Raw genomic sequence first — 22,474 nt, forward strand, 5'->3', positions numbered from 1 at the left:
TTCCTATTCCACAATCACAGAGAGATATTTTGTGCGTAGGTTTATTTATCGAGCAGTTGCACTTCTAGATGTTCGAAAAGTTTTTTAAAGATTTCGTCTGGTTGCAAATTCGCGGGCCCTTGCTTTGAACGCTCTGTCTTGATGTCCGATCCGAAGGTGCAACACTCGAGTTCTCCGCATTGCATAACGACTTCACAAAACTGAAATAAAGGTAATTTATGTTTTTTTTTCTTTCAAAGAATTTTCAAGGTTGTTTTTCTAAATTACATGCTGGTGAACAGGCGCGATCCAGGATATTTTGGGGGGTTAGGCATGTTTTTTTTTCAGAGACGACGTCTCAAAGTTACATTATAACATGACATCACAACGTTACGTCAAACGGTGACGTCACAAAGTTACATTTTAAGTTGACGTAAAGAAGCAACTATAAAAACACTACCGCACATTTCGTTTGTTTTATTAAAGTTTTACGTTACAGAGGTGCCACTTTCAATACAAAACTACATTGCAAAGGTGTTATCGATTCGCGCAAGACGTAAAAACGTCCTTATATCGACATAGGTGCCAAACTTTTTTTTGATGGTTCAATGAGACGCACGATCAATTTGGGCTATAACGGTTTCATTAAAATTGATCAAGACTTACAAGGAACATAACTTAGATTTGCATTCTCGTAACAAAAATACTGTTTGTTTTGGGGGCACGTTCAGTGTACCCGCCCTTGTATACCAGTGGTCACAGCGAGTTATCCTATTTGAGCCAAGTCGGTTGTCCCAGAATGGCCTGCCTTGTAAAAACCTATTTTCGCTAAATACTATTTTAAGTAGAAATTGTTTTGCGTGCAAGTCTGTTGGAGTGTCATCAACGTGACTTTCTGTGGTTGTTTTTTCTCCATAAAACCTTACGGAAAATTGTTCGTTGGTAACAAGTACGGAAAACTACGCGATAATCGCGCACCCAGCAGGCAAATAGCAAGAAAATGTAAATAACACAATATTCGGGCCTCAGCGCAAAATTTTAAGCAGCTCTGTAAAAAACAAAAGTCGCGTCTATTGTTGACTTGTAAGGTTTAGTTTGCACTTTCCACTGAGAAAGCTTGTTGATTTGGGAATTTATTGGCCAGAGATTTTTTACGAAAGGAAACATTTATTCGGGATATTTAATTAGAACCCTCGCAGAAGTTTGAAAGCATCGTTTATTGTTGTAAGGTGTAGTTTTATTCTGGCCTCAGTCATGAAATGCATGCGACACGCGGCAAGCGTCACGCCGCCAGCGTCAAGCACCAAGTGAGCAGTCCTCGGGCAAAGATTGCCAGACACTAAAAATACTCTTACCCCTTAAGGCCAGTGCCCGCCTTTCGCAAGCGAGTGATTTTGACGCCAATGAGAATGAGGACAGTCACAACTAGTGTAGTGCCGAGGAAAGAGCCCACCACGATCAATGCAACTTCGGCGCTGTTGTCAGGTGTTGTTGGCGCCTCAGTCGCTGCCGCTGTGGTCGGAGGAACATACCAGGGAACTTCGCCGGTCACCTCTTCGCGCGTTCCATTGGCTTTAGGGGAAAAAGAGCAAGTTACCGAACACCGCCGCACTGCAGTAAGTAATAATGCTATTTTGCTAAGTTTCTGGCTTGTTAGTGGTAAAATGAAAAACCAAGCCCATGCGGGCGTTATACTAGCATATTTGAGCGTTTTGATCGTTTTCTAATGGATTTTCAACTGACGTTGTTTTAATAACTGTTCTACTAATAACTGCAAACTTGATCAATTATATTACAATGGTTTGTTAGTTATACTGTCTTGCTTTAATTACCAACAGAAAGTATACATGTAAATGACAGACTTGAAGTGCACTGCTTTTGGCGACGCATACAATTGCTAAATACGTTTTGTCTCGAATTTGTAAAACTGTAATGTAGCCTATAGTTTAAGTTGGCGACTTAATTGCCTCAAAGATTATCAGTTGCTTTTCATTGGTATGAAACGCGTAACTGCTGAGGGTTTTAAAACTATACATTTGCGACACACTATTACATAGCTTTTTACTGGAAACAAATGTTATGCTGTTACATACGTAAGACAGACTGTAGAGCTAAAATGAAAAAAAAATCAGTTCTTCCTATTAAACGTTGATTGGCCACATCTACCATATTATTTAGCAAAAACTCAGGCTTTGTTATTGTGATACAAAGGTTATGTTACAAACTAGTTATTCTAAAATTGTGCATTTTCAAGTGTACCGCAAACTTTTAATTTTTTGGAAAAAAATGACATACTTACATTACCAGTAGGCGCCAAAGAATGCAAGGCCTGTACACCATTAGTAGAATTAAATAACCAATAATATTATTGTATTTGCCTACTACAGTGTAGTGTATTTAGGATAATTGTTAAATTATAATGGTATGTTTTAACGAGCCGCAGGTTAAATATGTTTAGAGCAATTGCGATAAATGGTTATCAGGCTAAATGTGTTAGTTTACCAAGTACTCACAGCAAAGACCGCTGTCGCAAGATTCATCAGGGCCGCAGAATGAGCACGACCGACCCACGTAGTAAGGAAGTAAAGAACTGCCCATTCGCCTGCCAAAGCAACGCGTGGAAATTAGTTGAACCCACAAGGCTGCGTGGCAACAGGCACGTGTTAACAATTAGCATAAGCATAATTCACGGTCGCCGTGTGAGTTGTTTTTGTGACTATTAGCTTGACCGGTAGGCGGACGTTGCTATAGTCGTCTGTGACCACGCAAATAAGTTATGTGCGTTTTGTTACGATTTTGCCGCATGTTTTACCCTAAATCAACAAATCTCAAATCGAGCGTAATGGTTGGAGGTTTAAGTTAGACTTATAGTGGGAATATTGAAGCCCATGTAGAATTAGGAAACGTTTTTATCTATCTATGGGCTTTAATATTCGTATTATGTTTACTATTTTTGCTTGCCAAACCAGGTTAAAATTAATTTTTGTGCTTGTGTGCAGGGTTTTTTTTTAAGGTTTGGTTTGGGTGACCGCCAAGTAGTTTTAAGAGACTGCAAGTGTTTCATTTAAATACCAAAAAGTTGCAAGTCCAAAATTTGGGAAACCGCTGGAGAAATTTCGAAAACGGTCCCCCAAAACACCTTAAAAAAACACTGGCTTGTGTGTATCGATGATTCTTCAAGTGCCACCGCAAATTTGCAGATATAAAAAGTGGCTAAATTCTCCTTGGCAAAAACCAAGATACCCAAGGCCAACGCGGAATACGTGATTTCGATTTGATCATACCAAGTAAATATCTGCAAATTTGGACGAAAGCGAAGGTTTGCAAAAACGGCAAAAAAAATTAACTTATACTAACTCAAAAAAAAGATTCGTGGATTTCGTTTAACTGGGTCCGTTAGGGGCTCAACTCCACGATTATTACTTTATTATAGTTTGAACGGCGGTGTCGTCATGTTTCACATTCGCGCGTGTATAGTATCCTATACACCCCAGTGGTTCATAACCTTTTTTCTTTTGTGGCCCATTTTCGTTGCACAAAAATTTTGTGCCCAAATAATTTTTTTATGAAAGAAGGAACTATAAATTAGGTTTAGAACAAAACACAGCAGAACATATTTCAAAACAAGTTATTTATTCAACCGTGCATTAGTGATATATTTTCTGTTGGAAAATAAAATTACATTAATTCTTAATTCCTCCCCAAGCCATTATTCCTGTACAAGTAAGTAAACTGTCACAAATGAAACTGTATTTTGGAACACAATACACGTTTTTTTTAGTAATTTCAATAAAAATACCAAAGCCTTAATATTCGATAAAATCGACATTTTTCAATTTACAGACGTTTCAGCAATAACTCATGCCATCATCAGTATTTTTTTATCGAATATTATGGCTTTGATATTTTTATTGAAACTATATTCTTCAATAAATATAGCTTTCTTAAAAATATTTTCATGCCCCACCAGTTTGGCAAGGCCGACTGGTTGGGAACCGCTGATATACACTGTATAAGACCACACAAACTTTGTAAGAACCCAAATCCCTTACCAGTTGGGCCTGTAGTCGCACGCCATCAAGATGACGTCTTCCAGCAAGTGGCCGTACACCCACGTGCTATTGCAAAAACGCCAGGCGCAGCCCACCTTGTACGTGTCGCGTGTCACCATTCGAACGTAGCGCTCGCAAGGACCGCCCAGGCAAACTCGAAGCGACTGGTGAAAGTAGGCCTTCTCTTTCGCCCACGTTGATATCTGTGCGATTTCACACAAAATTCCAATGGAAAGTACGTGGTTGTAAATGTCAGTGATTGTTATCGAACTGTGTGCCCACACCAGTAGTGATCTTGCAGATCAGCGGTTCTTAAACTGGTATCAATAGACCCCTTGGGGGTCCGTAAACTAGGAGAGAGAGAGGGGGGTCCACGAAGGCCTAGGCTACTTGAAATATTTGTATATATTTAAAAAGTAAACATTTTTTTAAGAAAACAGTTTGATTAAAAACAAGACGGTTTTGCACTGAATGCAATTATACTATACACTTCACTTTCACATTTTTCAATCGATATCAGCAGATTTATGAAATCTATTTGTACTGTGACGTCATTTTTTAATTTTTTTTGCCTACTGTGGTTCACGGGGCGAGGAAAAAAAATAGGGTTACGCGGTAAAAAAATCCCTGTTCGAGACGCTCTTTACTGAGATGCGTAACTTTGTGTTTTTGTCAAATAAAAGTTTCCCACAGGCATGAAAGCAAGCAATTGAGAGTGGAATCCACACTATCCACTTGGAAATTGATAATACTATGATATTTATTAAGGGAGATTTGTCACAATTGTGATATTGTTCTTTTGTTGAAAGTGTGACGCGAAGTTTAGTTGATTTTTCTGGTTACCTGCAAATTAAAGCAGTGTTAAAACCACTGATTTTATTTACTTTAGGCCGATTTTGTGAGTGCTAAGCATTTGCTTTATTAAACTGAGGACAGGTTTATGTATTCTTAAATCAGTTTTTCTGGTGTTTGGGATTCTTGTCTTGTTCGTTTGCTCGCACCTTACACATTTTAAATAATAATTCTAGCTAGATTATATAAAAAAAATACTAACTGTTATAAACGATTTCGCATTCAACTTTCTAAAGATCCAACTGGATTGAACTATCGATACGCACCGGTTGTGAGGTGTCAAAGGACTGCAGTCTCCAGCCCCAACCAGCCCAAATGTTGAGTGACTCCTCTCTGTGGGATCTCAGGTCGAACTGACAGCTCTCGATTCGGTCCCACGCGTTCGCTTCAAGGTCATAGTCCCACGACTGCGACACAGAAATTCGCGATTGGGCGACGGCGGTTTAGGTACTGTGGTTAGCTATAGGCCTACTCAGTGTTGTACACAAGCCATTTTTAAATGACTTACGTCCCAGTCAAGTAATTTGTTAAGTCCTATAGTCAAGTCATTTGTAAAATAACTTAAGTCCAAGTCAAGGTTTTTTAAATAAGTAAAAGTCAAGTCCAAGCCGTCAGTTGCGCAAGTCAATTTCTAGTCAAGTCATAATTAGGACACGTCAACTTCAAATTGATATAAAAATATACTTAATGAAACACTTCATTTTAGCCTTGTCTCCAAAAGACTTAAGCATGTCATTTTGCCCTCAAGTTATTTAAAAACTTTAAAATGTCATTGAGAATATATCACTAACCAATTTTAGCATTTCGTCAGCATTTGGTTGAACAATTGATCTGACGTTATTGTGTGCGTAGATAATATCCTTTATTTGCCATTCCGTTATGTGATCTGGTCGAATGTACTAGAAAACATAATATGTATTAGAAGATATATTGTGTATGTTCAGATAGATAGATGGATGGATAGTAGCCTAACTGCTTAGAATTCCTGTAATGACTTTTATAGCTAAAAATTTGTTGTTTTTTTCGAAATGTTGAAACAGCGTCGTTTTATCAATAAAATAAACTTCCAGAGCTCGTCAGATGTATAATAATAAGTTGACATATGATATATAGGTATTTAAGTACCGCCCTTTCATTAAATTCGCTCTTGATTTTTTCAGAGTTCTGTACCCTCACTGCATGCATGCCAACTCAGCATTTTCTCACCTTTTCGAAATAATCGTCTTGCGGCTCTGAGCCGCTGAAAAGCGACGTGCCGTTTGCAGATGTGACGTTTCCCTCGGCCGAAATGTTGCTTTTGTCGCCCGTTGTAAATTCCTCCACCTTGTCCATGTCTGTTGCTGCGACTTTCGTTTGGTTGTCTGCCGCCGACTGCCTTCCCAGCCTTAGTTGCATTTGCTTGTGCTTAAACTCGTTAAAAAGGCGATGATAGAAGGGCTCACTCCTCTTTCCCGATTCCTCGTAGACTCTGGCGAGGTAGGATGCGTTCCAGCCCATTATTTTGACTCGATTTTTGTCCACGTAAGGCACACCCTTATCATCACGCCTGTCTGACTTGGTTTCTGTTCTAAAAAAGGGGGTTGTGTTTGGTATCGGTCTCTCTGGCACATATGCTTTAGTTGTTTGGATTGGACGCGTGACTTCATTCTTGCCTCCTTCCGCTAAACTTACGATTAAAACTGACAAAGTTACTAACCTATATAACCCGTGTCGCCTGTCTTTTGTTGCAGTCATTTTTTTACTTTGCCTACGCGTACTGAAGCTCGTTTATATTGTTCCTTGTGACGCAATAATTGGGTTTTGACACCAATATTATATTTGAACTGTTGAATTTTGAGTACCGGTACTAAAATGTTGTACTCCTTCTAATGAGGGTTTTTAAACGCACGCATGACTGACAAGCAAAATTATTGTTTGAAGGGACAGAAAAAAGTGTGACGCTAAAAAAACCTACTGTTTTTGTGCGATGAGGTAAGCAAACAGCAACTTTAGTTGTCTGAGGTGAAAAACGTTTTCGTTCAGGCAATACTTTTAACAGAGATTTTAGAAAGATGCGTGACACATTAGGCACGTATAAATGTTTCGCGTATTGCTAGAAACACTAGCATTTTTTGAATGAGTTTGACCAACAAGTTGTGACGGTCATAGCTGTATAGCTGCGCAGAATCCATGTCAAAATTTCGCGTGAACTGCAAAAAATTGTACATTGCGTTTATCTTAATTAGAAAGTGTTTCTCAAGATGCAATGATGACCATATTCAGTGGCGTAGCCAGCCGAAAATTTTTGGGGGCGCCAAAAAGTTTGGACATTTTTGTTTAGCTTTTGTCATTGTAGTAACTCCTGTAACGAACACAAAAACAATGATAGCAAACCTTTTTGAGCAGCAACTGAATGAGTATTAAACGCAATACCCAAAACCATTAAAAGAGCAAAAACAGTCTGAAAGTAGTAAAACTGAATTAATGTATAGCAAACGTATCAACTATATCGTTTGTGACGTAACAATGCATGACAATTAAAGGTGTAGTATGTCTGCGATCAAATGTTATGGTACTGCTCATAAATGCTAAACAAACATATTATTGAGAATACATTTTTATAAATTTTTTTTTGGGGGGGCCATGGCCTCTCAAAATATGCGATGGTATGATTGGCACCTACTGTATATGTACTGAAAACTTCAGCTAAATCTTAATTGAAAATTAAACGAAGATTCGCGCAAAGTGCGAAAAGTGTTTTATTTACATAGTTGATGGTTGCATAAAAAATAGATTCTATGTGCGGAGTGTAACTGACTATATCCGTCCCTGGGATCAAAAAAAGTCAAACCGGTCGATGTAAAATCCTCTTTTTAGCAGTTGCGCCGCATTGGGAATCCACGAGTTAAACATATTTACTTATTTCCAGGTGCTAGTATACTGCACATTTTTCTGATTCTGGCGCATGCACGGACTGTTTCGCAAATATTTCTACTTTTTTGTGCCTTAAACGGAGAACCTTTAAAAAAGGAATATCTGTGTGTGATCTGTTAAAAAACAGTTTAGTATGTGCAACAAGGCAGTATACTTTCTCTGTGAACGGATTTAGTTATAGCTCAGATTGAAATAAATATTTGCCTCAACAAATATAAAACAATTTCAAATAAACTGCTCACACTTAAAACGTGTTTTTAGAAATGTTGAAAATTATCATGCTGAAATCTTAACCCTTTGTCAAGCAAAACAACGATCTGTAGCTAAACGTTTTATTTGTCTTAATACACTTATACGCCTCGTTTGGAAGCAAAAAAATAGGGTGCCAAAAGCGACGCAAAATAAACTCTGTTGCGAAAAACTGTACAGGAACAAAATAAAATATCCTTCCGCGTCAAATACTGAATTGAAAAAGCAAAACTTGAAAATATCGTAAAGGGGCATCCAACAGAAATGATAACGATGCTTCCTCACTAGGTTAGCAAGCCTCTAACAGCTGTATACAGACGAGCCAATTTACAGCAAAAGCGTTGCGCTACAGTACGTTTTTTCTCCGCAGGCAAATGGAACTTTACATCTAATTTTGTTTTAGCGTTTTTTAAATAAATTCTACATCGTGCTACAACATTCTCCATAAATTTGATCTGTTGAAAATTTTATCGACCAAAACATTAAGTTCGTTTAGGTATAGGCCTAAGGATTAATTAACGAATTAACTTAAAAAATTAACACTACAACATTTTTAAGTAAACGTTAACAGAATTGCGATTTTTTGGCACAAAATGCGTTCCACAGACGACAATGCAGATTTGGAAGCAATTATCTTCTATTTTTATATAAAAAAAAAGTAAAGTACAGTGGAGAACCACAATGACCCTAGCGTATAATTAATTACATATACAAGGACGCTTACCAAACCTACACTGGTACAACACTAGGCGTGGTAAGAAGACGGGATGACAAATGATATTTTTTAACACAAAGCAACCTAAAAATGTCTCTGAAGAGGTCGCAATACGTATACTGTGTGTGTGCAAGCGAAAAAAGCGAAGCAATGTACAGCAAACATACAGTGAACTGCGCCTGGGTTCTGTTTGATTTTCTGTAAGAAACACGCGACAAACGTTAAACGATAGTGAAAAAACTATATGAGATGGTTAAGTTTTGGTGGTGAATGGTTGGTTTGTGTACGAAATTAAAATGTGTGCCGTAGAACAAATAAGAAAAAACACCAAATTACGCACGAGAATTCCAGTTTTTTTTAGAATAACAGTTTGATCAAAATTACCAAAATTTGGCAATAGAAATATGAACGAATAAATTACACTCTTACGTTTTTATGTTGTTCTTGTTGTCGATATTACAACTACCTTTAAAGCAAGGATGTTGTGGTGCGTTCTATTTATCTCGACTAAAATCTACTCGTCTTGTAGAAGGATGGCACAAAAGGTATTTCACTCTTTCGTTTAGATTTCTAACGCAAATCGTATAGGGGATTAGAAAGTCTACTGCTAATAATTAAAGCTATACTTTCGCTATACGCATAACGCCGCCAAAATCTAATGGGTGCTAATATTCCGTCACAGTGGGTGGGTGAAAAATTGCCTTGTCGATCATGATGCTAAAAAATCTACGATGGGTCACGCTGGTGAGGTTGAAAAAATGCGAAAGGGCTTCGTCGTGTACACGCAGCATCAGAAATGACCTGCCGCGTATTAAACGAAGAAAGAACAGTGGAACACTTTTTTGTCTCACTGTTGCAATGCGATAAGGCACAATTCAAACCGCATTGCAATGGAGCAAACCATAAGTCATCTGCCCACTTAAATCGCTATATTTTGTTATATTAAACGAGTTTTAACTATATCCTATAGTTAAAAATGATTTTCCTAGATATACTATACTTGTGGTTGATTTATTATGCCATAGTTGAAAATGATCATATTAGGTATACTTCATATTAGGTATACAGGGGTTGATTTATATGTATTAACGTAAGGCATATTTGTTAATAAATTTAATAACATTTGACCGAACTCGCAGTATTGTAAACACGTCCATAAGTTAAAAACGTGCATTGATTTTTACGGCTTTCCCGCAAAGTAATCAGTAACAAATATTGGTATGTAATGCTAAATATGGGCCTTCAAGACGTTGTTCTAAAGGTATGCGACGGCGTAGTAAAAGGCGATAAAAAACAGAAAAAGTACCGCTTGTAACGAAACGTAAGAAAATCAGTCTATAAAAATAGGAGTGAACCTTATTTACCTACACATATTTTTATGCTGAATGCACATTGTACACGCATAACAATGTTATGCAATAATTTGTTTTTTAAACTTGGAACATAGAAAATTAGGCAAAGCTTAATCAAGAAAATTTCTTTACTTAGAATTCGACTACGATATTTTGACCTGGATAATACGTGATAATATATAAATTGTGAAGTGCAGAAACCATTGTGTTACGGTGAAGTGCGATTACAGTACATACATTCTAACTTGAGACCTTTCCTTTCAAACCTGTTACAACAAAACGTGCGACATCAGCGCAATTAAAATCCTATACAAACAGTAAGAAATGTGACGGTGTTCCTTGCCGCCTTGTCCATGTGGCGAGGTGTGTGCGACGATTAAACATGCACTCATATAATGCAATAGGGAATCTTTCCTTACAGTTTGTGAGGCGTCTGAAGATGTTGTCACTCCCAAGCCATAATCACTTTGCTGAAGGGAGTGAAAACTCCTTTGTTCGTTGGACTGATGAGGGAAAATAAGGTCGTGTTACGCAAGAACTGACTATATGAGCTCAACCAAGGAGAAAGCGACAGTTAAAAGTATTTGTGATTGTCATGATATATTTCAAGGTAAAGCTTTATATAAGTCTTGAAAGGACAGAAAATTGGGAACTACAATACGTTTTGTATAGTTTCATTATAGCCGGCATATTATGCATGTATGTGTGTTTCAATTTACGATTTCTTCTTCCCTGAAATTCAAAGGGAGGCAATATATACACTTCTTTCATTCAGGTATTCGTCACGCTCATAATCAAATTGCCTAAGTCATATTTTCGAGATTTTCAGAGTTTTTGCTAAGTCACTCCTAGTTACCATACTCATCCATAGAAAATATGCCTAAGTCATTTTTATGCATATGCGCGTGCGAAATGACCCAAAAATGAAGCACTTTTTCTATGGATTATGTAAAAAAGTGATTTGCAAATGATACATATAGTTTACTTACCACGTGAAATACTTTGTCCCCTGATAAGTTCCGGAGTGCTTTCCATCTAAAATACAAAACAGCAAAATTTTATTGTGTTGTATGTCTAGAATTTATCTTCCGAAATAAATGAATTACGCTTTCACTTCTTTCGTAAATAAAGCTGGAAAGCGTTTTGCATTCAAAAACGTTGTAGTAATGATACGAGATATGATTTGGCCACTGTTTAAAACATTACCGAAATTTAACGCAAAAACGATATTTAGTTAAGCAATTGTTGAAACGCTTTCTGGTTTCCCAGCAATATATTTTTTTTTTTCAAATATGCTACAAAAATCAGGCCCCGGAAACAAAAACATTACCTCAAGCTTGAAAATGCATCATTAAAATACAAAACAAAAGTTAGACCATCTTACCATGTCCGTCTAGCTCCACTCCGACGAAGATTTCGTTTCTGGTGGGCAGGTGGCCGATATAGCGGACTGTTCCTCTACTCAGTTTGCCGCCGGGCCGGGTAAACTTGATGCAGTAGCCCAGCATGATGTCGGACGGGTTACGCGGCGCGAAAGCCCGTCGTGGCAGGCTGCGGCTCACCTTGGTGGGGTAACGGCTGCGGAAAGTGTTTCGATTACAGAGATGCCCAGTTCATTTTTCACAGTTTTTTTTAAAACTGTCGGTTTTGTGGGTATTTAGATTTTACGAAAAGCAAACAGCTAGTCGTTGTTGCAAATTCTGCACCAAGCAGCTAATCGTTGTTGCGCAAGAAAACACTGCCTTCACCCCGACAGATTTTAAACCAATAATAACTGTTGGAGAAAAAAAGTAAACTGCTCAATTATTATGACTATATTAAATACGCTTTTGTTTGAATAAAATAAACTGTGTCGGAGCAGAGCAGCAGGCCTTTCAGAGTTTTGAGGAAAATGTTTTGGCCGAGGCCTCTGTTTTTTTTTCTTTATGATGTGGAGGCCACTGTGTGTACAATTTAAATATGCAACTTTTTTGCCCTATTAGACGATTTCACCGAATGCCAAAATGTGTTGTTCGGCAATAAGCTGGATACAGGTTTAAATACAAAGTAAGTATTCTCAAAAGTCAACATTCACTTTAAAATTAAAACAAAATCTCTAATGAAATACAGTAAACAAACGTTGTGGATCTGTTGCTTAATCTGATTCATACAAGTAGAAATATTATGCGTGCAAAACCCAAAGCCCCGTAACAATTCCGAAACGTAATGCGCTTTCAAAGGTAAACAAAAACGTCACTATCGATTGTTTTGATTCAAATTTCACCGAAACAAAGCCAACAAACGCTTAACAATACTCACTCTCGCGCCGTGTCCTGGACGCACTTCTGTGATGACGTCATCCTGGGGCTGACCGAGCGGAACCCCACCGGGCTGCCACAGGGGCTGCGTGATCTTCTGGTCGGGGAACCACCGACCCGTTCGTCGCTCCCTGAGCGGATCTGGGTCGAGCTCGAGGTGTCTGCGAGTAAATAAATTACAAAAACGCGTTAAAACTAAACGACAGGCTAAAGGCTAATAAAAAGGCACCGGATGGTTTAAAGCAGTGTTTCTCGAACATTGTTTTTTTGGCAAACCAAATACTAAGCCTAACTTAACAGTCATGGTTGTTTCTCGACTCGCTCCTCTCTGAGCCTGTGTATCTCAGTTGGTAGATCGACGGTCCCGGCTTGGCCGGGGGTTATGAGTTCGAACCTTACTGCAGGCTTGTTGTTTTTCTATCCTGCCCTGCTTGCATCATTGTTTGAAAGATTCGGTGAGACTGCGATGGTTTTCGGTGTACCTAACTTAACAGCGAAGCATGTGCGGCCCAATTCTATTCAGTGAAGGAATTGGTGTGAGAAAAACTTGTTTAATGGGTCACGAGTAGACCTACTTATTTTACACAAAGTGTTGCTTTCATTTAAATGTAATTTATCACTTATAGGAGGAGTGCTGGATCTAAACAAACCATTACTGAAACGCATATTTTTCCTTTGTTAAAAAGGCACGATCTTACAAGTAGGCTAAATGGAATGCCAACCTGACAAATACATAAACTATATTAGATTTAATGTGATTACTGATTATCCATGTTTGCGAACAACAATTACAGTGTTTTTTTGTTACCATTCGTGTAGACCTCGTTCGATATAAAATATTAAAATACATACTAGTGCAACACGTGTCTTAAACGCATAATGAACATAATTTAATGTAGCCTTACTGGACGATTTTCCGTTTCTTAGCGACGAAATGTGAAGTTCAGCGTCAAGGTCGTCGTCGCTGTCCAGGCACCCGACCGGCGGTGGCGCCACGGAGCCATTTATTTGGCACTGGGGTTTCAGCAGGAACTCTGTGCACTCGCTGTCGTCCGACTGTGGCGACTCACGGCCTGTATAGTGATGGAGAATTCCTTGTTATTTTAAAGTTATTTGAGAAATTGCGGAATGGGCGCCTAAAATGCTCTGACCGGTAATAGTGAAAGGGCCTATTTGCTGATAAACGTTAACAAATATCAACTAACATTAGTATTAAACTAATCAATAATTATTTTAAGGTCTAGGCACCCTTAGTAGAAAAGACGCCTTCTAGTGTACATTGATTTTTACAACTGTCAAAGAAAGACACGTTTTCATGTTCGTTTTGCAAGTAAGTAAGTTTCTGGTTTAAAATGGTATTTTTGGTTTCAACATAAAATATTATTCATTTATAACTAAATTGTCGTTTAGGTGTGACAAATTAAGACAACCTTGAAACGTATTTTATATATAAAAAATTAAACTTTGAGTAATTACGCATATTTATTTTTCTACCACTACACTCATTATGTAACCTCATGCAAAATTAATTAACTGATTAGTGATTTGTTCCTAAACAGAAAAAAAACACCCGTTAAAAAAGTAATCTGCAATTCTCAACGGAAATTCCTCGTCAGATGCAAAATAATCAAAGCCCTTATGGCGTTATTACACCGTTAAAACTGCAGGCAACCTTTCCCAAAAAATAACCGGAACAAAACGTTTGCCTCACCGTTTGCGCAGTCATATCGTCCGCTCTCTGGCCCCTCCATGTGGCGGGCGTACCTATCCATGGTCAGGTCGCGTACGTTGAGGGCGGCTGAAGGGGACAGGCTCCGCTTGTCCTTTTGGACGCGCGCGGCGCCGTACGAGGACGCCGTTGACGCCGCCAGGGCGTCGGTCACCGGCGATCTTCCGCGCTCGAGAGAGCTGGAGAAGCGAACGCTCTGCTGTAAAAACATAAAGAAGCGTGTTTGAAAATCAATTGTGTAAGTGGAGTCTAAATGCACGGGCCTGTGAAGATTTTAACTAAAGTTATTATTCCTGTTTTAATTGACTGCGTTTCGGTTGAATTGTTAAAAGTTTTGCGGCATCTATTGTTTTGCTCAATGTTCTACTACAAAACATGAAGACGCGTGTTTGTAAATTAGACGTGTTTGTAGAAATCCGAAATACAAAGGCTTCGGAAGATTATGACTCAAAAGGTTTTGGTGGTTTAATTGGCTGTTTGCGCTGGATTTATCAACAGTTCTCTGTAACTTTTGCAGTCGTTTTGCTTCACATTTGGCCTATAGGTGATAGTTTGCTAGTAATTGGCCCATAACTGAGCTTTGGTATACTTTAATGTTGGAATCGTTGGCCTTTGTGTGTATTGGCAAGAAAATCCTTGAATAAACACAGACACCTTAAATTAGATATTACTCCGCTTTCCCACTATGAAATTTAAATTCTTATTTCAAAAGTACAATATTATAATTTATAACATATTTACTATACTATAGGACAGGGTTGTTCAAATGATTTCTGCCATGATCAACTACAGCCATCCCTGACAACATGATGATCCACTAAATACAAATAGTAAACATAATGGACATGCTTTAATTTTTTTGATTCCCCTGCCCTGGAGATTCAAGTTCAGAGTATTTGGATAGATAAAACAGTTAGGAAAAAAGCCGACTTACATATAGATTGGCACGTTTAAGCAGAGTATTAGTTTGACCCTTTTTATTCAAAAACATGACCAACACTTTACGAAGATCCCACAGCCTTTTCAGAGCATATTGCCCTTACTTATAGGGTGTGATTTTTTTAGGTTTTTTTATTTCAAGACTACATTGGAAGATCCACACAAAAAGTTGAAAAAATCCGGATCTAGATCCGCCACTTGATCACCACCGCTATGTGATTTTGTACTGAAAAGTGCCAAATCGAAAAAAAAACTTTCTTTGTTTGCTGTAGGCTACATTTCTGGGGCCAAAAAATGCCGCAACTTGGACTTAATTCGAAAATGAGTTGCAATTATACTTCTATTTAAGTTTTACCTTGCTCGGCGAAGTGTGCATCTGCCTCGACGAGGGTCTGGGCGGTGGTGACGTCGAACGATGACGCGGGCTCCTGGGACTGACGTCACCCAAACGTTGCCGGAGATGACGTACCTCGTCCAAGAGTCGGTCGTGCTCCATCTGGTAGTACTCGATCTTGTTCACAAGATCTTGTCGGGAGTCTGCATAAAAAAAACTTGATTTTTATTTTAGTTACGATACCCATCGACAAAAGTTATTCGTATTCTGTTGTCATCAAACAAAATAACGACAACTTTCTCGCCCCGAGAGATTATGTGTCTTATTTTTTCGTTGATTGCTCTTCACTTTAAAATTAACATCGCAACAGAAAATTAATGCTGTAATTTTATCAGGGTTTTCTTCTTTTAGCGATGTGACAAGGGTAAAACGATGAATGTGTACGTCCAACTACGTATAGATCACGTAAAAAAACACCTTCTGACGCGAGTTTATAAACTTTAATGATTTGATACGTAACCAAATTTAATGCGTTTTTGGGTCTATCCGATGAAAGTCGGCCATAACAGCTAGCGTGTTCAAACATGAATGGCATTACGTAATGCAATACCTAAATTAAATTAAGTCTCAAAAAGTATCTTTAAATGAAGGTAAGTGAATAATGGAATCTTCTACTCTGTAGCGGGGAAAATAAAACTAATTGGGTCAACATACCCCCAAGTAGACTATACAAAAACATGCGATGTTCTAAGCGCCGAAACACTGCAACTTACTCCAATAAAATGCCTATAAGTACAGCTATATGTACCTACTTAGCTAAAACGATTGCGGCTTCTTTAAATTTCTTAACAGTTACCAAAGCCAAACCTTTAAACAAAACTGCTTCAACAAAATCGCCAAAACTCATTGTAGCCAAATACTGCCTTTTTAAATGGTGGTTGAGGATAATATTGGTATAAAGTTAAATGTTAGCAATATTTGTCTTCAAAAAACGAGGTTTCTCTCGTCATAAAGACAGAATACTTTTCTAACTCGAACCCGGAAAGGTTCCACAGGGCTCAACTTACATTACATTACACTGCTGTCAACACGCTCAATAAACACCCAAGAGTTTCAAAATACGTTCACCCCCTTAACCTTAGACCTCGACCCCTTACCTCCGCCCTTGTTGGCCTTGAGCAGGTCCATGTAGCGTCGGAGGTCGCGCACCTCGGCCTTGCACTGGCGATTATCCTCGGACAGTTCATGGCACTTGGCTCGCAGCAGCCTCGCCTCATCACGCAGTTCGCTCAGCTCTTTCTGGTAATCGGCCACGTCGGTGTGAAGCAGTAGGTTCTCGGCCGAGATCTCGTGCATCCTGTCCAGCTGCGAATGAGGTTGGCGTTCGTTTATCGTTTTTGCTTTGTTTTCAGTATTCTTTATGTTACCGCTTACCGCATCACGATAAAAACTGAGCAACAGAGTAAAAGCTAGGTATGGAATGTTTGGAAATGACGTTATGAATTTTTACATATGATATTGGATCACTGTTGTAATCACCTATGTTTAGACTCTTAGCCTATGAGATTATCACTTTAGTTGATTCGGTGTCTAAACACTTGGAGGGCCTATAGTAATGTGTGTCGTCATCGCTAGTACGAATTTAAAAGGGCTTGATTACAGAATGTACATATTGTGTATAATGAGTTATGCAGGTACTTGTTAGTATGTTTCATAAGTTTAAAAGGCATGATTGTACTGTTGAAATAGCTACTCTTCAGAGGTTTTCGCACTTAAGTAAGCAGATATATTGTAAGTGCCATATCAATTTTATAACATAGATATGTATGTCGTGTTCTTTTTTACCTGTGCATCTTTAACACCTTCCCCCAGATCCCGTTAAATTATATCATTTTCCGACTAGCGACACCGTTATTGGAGGCTATGAGTCAAATCTTACAGCGATACCTTTTTTGGTTCACAGATGTGTTAAGAACGCATTTTCCTGTCAATAGTTAAGCAATGCATTTTCCCTACTTATTAAAATGTCACGTGAATCCTTTCCCGTTTAACCAGGTGTAAATGGGAGACAGCTGATGTTAAATGCGTTCTTAATATAGGCCTACCTTATAACAACCGTGTCTAAACCTATTTTATACAAAACAGTCGTATTCAGGAATATTTAAAACTGTCGTCAGGACAAGCGAACGCGCTCACCTTTTCTCTCATGATCATGTGATCAGCTTTCATGTCGTTCATCTCCTGGCCACTGCTCATGAGCAGCGAGCGCTTTTCACGTTTGAGTGAGTTCAGTTCGCGTTCCGCTCGCTCAAGTTCGCTCGCCGAGCTACGGTTGAGTACCTCCAGTTCGTCGACCCGCTCCTTGAGGTCCTCTGTTATGACGTAACAAAGTGTTAATGCGGCAGGCGATTTGAATAAATAACTTCAATGTGTTTCTTCACTCTAATAAAGAAAAAGTCCTGCCTTACAAATGTCAAACACCAAGCAGCGTTTTACTCATTACTGACTAAACAACAGTTATTGTTTTGAGAGTAACCATGTTAGTATAAATAGTATAGACATGGAAGCATAACCATCATGCTTTACGTGATATTCAAATATTTTTGCGTTTTTGTTTGCAACTAGCTTTTAAGGTTAAACGTTTACTCTTTAGATTTTCGAAATCCCTCCTCCACGCAACCCTTTTTCACATCGCTAAAATAGACGCTGTGGTTGCTTTTAACACATTAATTTTAATGCTGCCCAAAGTTCGAAATTAAGTCGATCTACTTCTGCAACTAGGTCCCTAAGTTTAGTTAGAGTATTGATTCTCGTGGTTTCAAATCACTTCAGAGGGCCTTGTTCAACTGGTGACATCACACACTGTTAAATCCTGTTACAAAGTGGGTTGAATTGGAATAGAACACACAGAAATTGACAAGTGACGTGTAGGACTTGCATAGAGTTGCTGTCAAATAGAAAATATACAATTTGCGTTACAGCAATGAAAGAATTATCCAACGAGTATTTAAACGTTTCTATGTTAGTTATTTGACAGGGTTAAAGTATTGTCAAAAAATTTCCCAACAAGGCCAAAAAATTCGTCGTTGCTTTCGTTTGCCTAGTTTACACGCCATTTGCACATCAGACAAGAAAACTTAAAAAAAAAATAATAAATAAATAAATAAATAAAACTTAGGCTACGGAAAGCACCTTACATCAACGCATTGTAAAAACGGCCCAAGTACCGATGTACCTCGTGCTTGAGACCAAGTTTACGGTCAAGTAGCACTCGGGAGTATCTTTCGCCTGCCATTTACTATACACTGTTATACCGAAGATTTTGAACTCGTGAACGAAACATCGCAAAGTGATTTATTGCAACTGCTTCGACTACAGCGAGCGGCAAGAACATATTTTGGCTTATGCGTTGTCATTTTGGGAGAATAAAGATTATTTTACGGTTTAAGTTAAATATATTTTCACATTTACTGATGAGGAAACAAGAGCGTATCGAAACGTCTCATTTCATTAAGATAATCGCCTAAAAAACTTTTAATTTTGTCGTACCAATGCACTATACCAACGTCCTGTCCAATACAAAAGCTCACTTCGATGACACTCATCCTTAAATAATTTTCATGCACTTTTACGCTTGAGTTAGCTTTTCGTGCTGACGATCATACTTAAATCCGCGATTAGCTTTTCAACTATATTACACGACGTTTTGTCGGAGATGGTAAAAACAACAGATAACAACAAGGTCACAAGTAACAACAGTCGTCTGGTGCAAATTACCAACGTGCAAATCCAGTTCCACACAGCAGCAACTTACCAAACTCGCCGTAGCTGTTGATACTCGTATCCAAAGAATCCATCGCGACTTTTTCGCGACAACTCGGAATCTATTCAAGCTTAATCCTCTAAAGCGGTAAAATCCAGGCGAGCAAAAAGCAAAAACGCCGCCTTCTTATCGCTGTAACTTTCGAGTGGTGGTTAGTAAGCTTTCCAAACAGGGCTCCAGTCTCAAGACACGCACAGTCAGTACACTTTGGTTACCGCAACAGCGCCTCGCCTTGCATTAGGAATTTCAAAAGTTGCGCTTCCAAACGCCTGTACACACAAATAAATGAACGAGGCTGATGCGCACAGCAACGCCGGGGGCCGGTTTCTTATTTATGTGGGTTAATCGTTAACCGGCCGGTCTCTCTCTCCCTTAACGTCTATAGAGTACAAGAACCACGCAAAGCAGTGAACCAGCGGGGTGCGGCGACCCTAGCGCAAATCTTTTCCCGTAAGGAATTGGGAGACACTATTTTGTACGCGTCGAAAAAACTCGGCAAAGTGTATTCAGCAAACTGTGTTTTTCGTGCGTGTAATGACATGTGTTGTAATGATACGTGCTAAGTGTCTTTAACCGTAGGGCTGATCTTTTGTTGAGCCCTCATTACGTGGAAACATCCTCGTTCGTCGCGTTTTAAAAATAGGTAACTTCGATTAATCGTGTTCATAGCACACATAAGATAACATTGAGAAACGTCTCTTTAAATTGCAAGTTTTTAAAAAAGATTGCTGCAATTGTTGTGCTAAACTGTGATGTGGTTACCGATTGTAAGCAGTTCGTTTTCAATTTAAATCCCATTGCTACCAGGTCCAAACTAAGCTGAACAACGATAAACGAAACGGATTTAAGAGCGACGCCAGGTGCTATGGAAACGCTTGAATAGCTACGACAAAGTATTCACAAATTCTGCAAACAAGTCGTGTGTAGCGCAATACTTCGACTCACTAGCCCATACCGGTATTATCAGCGCTAGTAATTTTTTAAATTGTGTTGCAAAAGTTGGTTTGAATTTGATCACCATAAAATATGACTTCGTTTTCACCTATACAGTACTACCAACTGCTGTCGAATGTGAGTTGATATGTTCGCCGCTATTCATAATTCCTTCAAACGATAAGTAGCTCAGTTTTGTGACTTAAAAATGTACCAGACGGAGATAACCTTCAATTTGCTGTTTATACAAAAGTGTACAGTGTTCGAAATTCATTGTGTTTTTTAGCACAGTTTATTTTAGCACGAGTCATCAAATATAAACGGCAAAATAGTCCTTTAAATACGGGATGTCATTTAGACGCAAGGCATAGCAACGCCTCGAAATCGCAACCCTTCAAGATTTTCGGAAATCCCGCTTGAGTAATATACAGAAGTTTTAAAAACATATTTGAAAGCCGCAATATTTGCGGGCGGCTAGGCGACAAGCCCAAACACGTGCTCCCGTCATAAACCGTATTTCCAACGGTCGTCGGGTAAGTCAACAAGTGATGACGCTTTGCCCGGCGATGCCGAATGCGCCGCGATTATGTCAAAGCCGCCCGGCGAAAGTCGACTTCGGCGACCTTTACGGCATTTCGGTTCCTTTCTCTGAAAACAGCGCCCGGGACTTTGGCTATGTTTCGAAACTGCCCTTTTTCCCAAGCTTGCCGACAAATTGGTGTGAAAATTGCGCGTGAGGATAGATTTACAGCTGACCAATCGTATCTTGCCCGTCATTCTGTGATATTATACTGATTTCCACAATGTTAAGATATTGGAAATATATGTCAATCGGAAGGTTAAATGGATTGAAGATGACCTTATATTTAATTATAGCACTCGGTTTCCATGAATATTCTACCGATCCTAACAAATTCTTTCATTTTTACAGCAGGATTTTACATGTTTTATTCCCAATTCATTAACACTTATACCCTATTATCTCAACTTGCCACGTCACGAGACTACTCATTACTATTGGCCAGTTTTGCATTGATAAAGTAAACTAACAAGCTTATGTTCGCCCTCGGAATGTTTTGAAATTCGGGGCGAATAAAATGAGCCTTTAAAGTGGGGAAACTGGGTGACCTGACTGACCTGCGCGTCTTTAAACGCATAAAAGTGTCGCCTTAGGCAGGTGACAAAATTACCAGGGATACAATAACTTCACGACTTGTCTGGATTACCTTTTTGACTGATTTTCAGAACGAAATACAAACCCAATTCTATAATATCAAGTTAAAAACTATAGTGTAACTTTATAAAGTTTAAGTTCAAGTTATATCGGAATTCGAATTTTGTGCCAAAACTAACATCCGCAAAGGAACAATTTTATGCGCAAGTCCTTCCATTCGTTCATAGTCGGCAGCAACCGAATATTGACCTACTCGTCAAACAACTGCACATTTATATTCATTGGCAAGTACGTAATATGGAAATTATTCCCAACACAGCAGGTAAACAACAATTTCGTCGCGTCGCAATTCGACCCGGGCGAATATTTATAGCGCGTATGAATTGGCAACATCGCAAGAAAAGCGAGGCGTGTTAATTAGCCGCTTCTCTCAAACGCTCAATCAACCCACTGGGTGTATCGCCGTAAGTCGCCTTTTGCTTTACAAGCAGCGTTACGCCTCTTGTCTTTGCGCATCGACGACCGGACAAAGCATCCCGCGGCGACGGTTACAAGCTTTGCGTTGTTTGGCGTACACGATTACAAGGCCCGATTTTTGAATGGCAACCACTCTATCTCCCGGGTTGTTAACCGTCGCGCCGATATGTTTTGGGTGGGACCCGGGCCTTGGTCGTTCGTCCTTTAAACTGTTTATCGGTCAAACAGCAGGAAAATAGAGGAGTGGTTACATAAAGCAAAGGCGTTTCTAGATAAGGTATTATAGGCGATTCTTGTATCGGAACTTCCTAATGTGCCGCGTTTAAAGCCATTCTTCTGTTGAAAGTTCTCTTAAAGTAAGTGTTGTCTGTTTGTAAGACCAGTAGACACAAAATACGCCGTTTCATTGAAAACAACAAAACGAGGCAAAGTATTTTGATTTTCGTTTTAATTTTAACCATGTTAAATTGTACGTACCTTTTTAAAGTCTTACGTTCTTGCCGTTGTGGCAGACAACTTCTTATTGGCCAACATTTCAGTAGTGTAACTACAAACTAATTAGTTTCTGCAGGTAAACATTAAAAAATTGATCACTTTCCTAACTTGAATCACCACAATCGTAGTTGAAATTATTTCACTCAAGGGTGTTTTTGGTA

At 38.9% G+C, this 22,474-nt stretch overlaps 1 protein-coding gene across 1 annotated transcript in view; it reads right to left on the bottom strand.

Annotated features, from left to right (window-relative positions):
* Window positions 1-10,548: 10,548 nt before the first annotated feature.
* The window catches only part of LOC146137662 (uncharacterized), a 30,464-nt gene continuing 18,538 nt past the window's right edge, over window positions 10,549-22,474 (bottom strand). Inside the window, exons 13-21 of the mRNA XM_083394416.1 lie at window positions 17,608-17,783; window positions 16,569-16,776; window positions 15,433-15,614; window positions 14,121-14,337; window positions 13,315-13,482; window positions 12,411-12,570; window positions 11,497-11,690; window positions 11,102-11,147; window positions 10,549-10,615 (exon numbers count right to left, since the gene is read on the bottom strand). Of these exons, the coding sequence (XP_083250542.1) occupies window positions 10,558-10,615; window positions 11,102-11,147; window positions 11,497-11,690; window positions 12,411-12,570; window positions 13,315-13,482; window positions 14,121-14,337; window positions 15,433-15,614; window positions 16,569-16,776; window positions 17,608-17,783 (1,409 nt within the window). The 3' untranslated portion in view covers window positions 10,549-10,557. The remainder of the gene's footprint in view (window positions 10,616-11,101; window positions 11,148-11,496; window positions 11,691-12,410; window positions 12,571-13,314; window positions 13,483-14,120; window positions 14,338-15,432; window positions 15,615-16,568; window positions 16,777-17,607; window positions 17,784-22,474) is intronic.

The sequence above is a fragment of the Ascidiella aspersa genome, chromosome 7, assembly GCF_963924565.1.
Source record: "Ascidiella aspersa chromosome 7, kaAscAspe10.2, whole genome shotgun sequence".
Lineage (NCBI taxonomy): Eukaryota > Metazoa > Chordata > Ascidiacea > Phlebobranchia > Ascidiidae > Ascidiella > Ascidiella aspersa.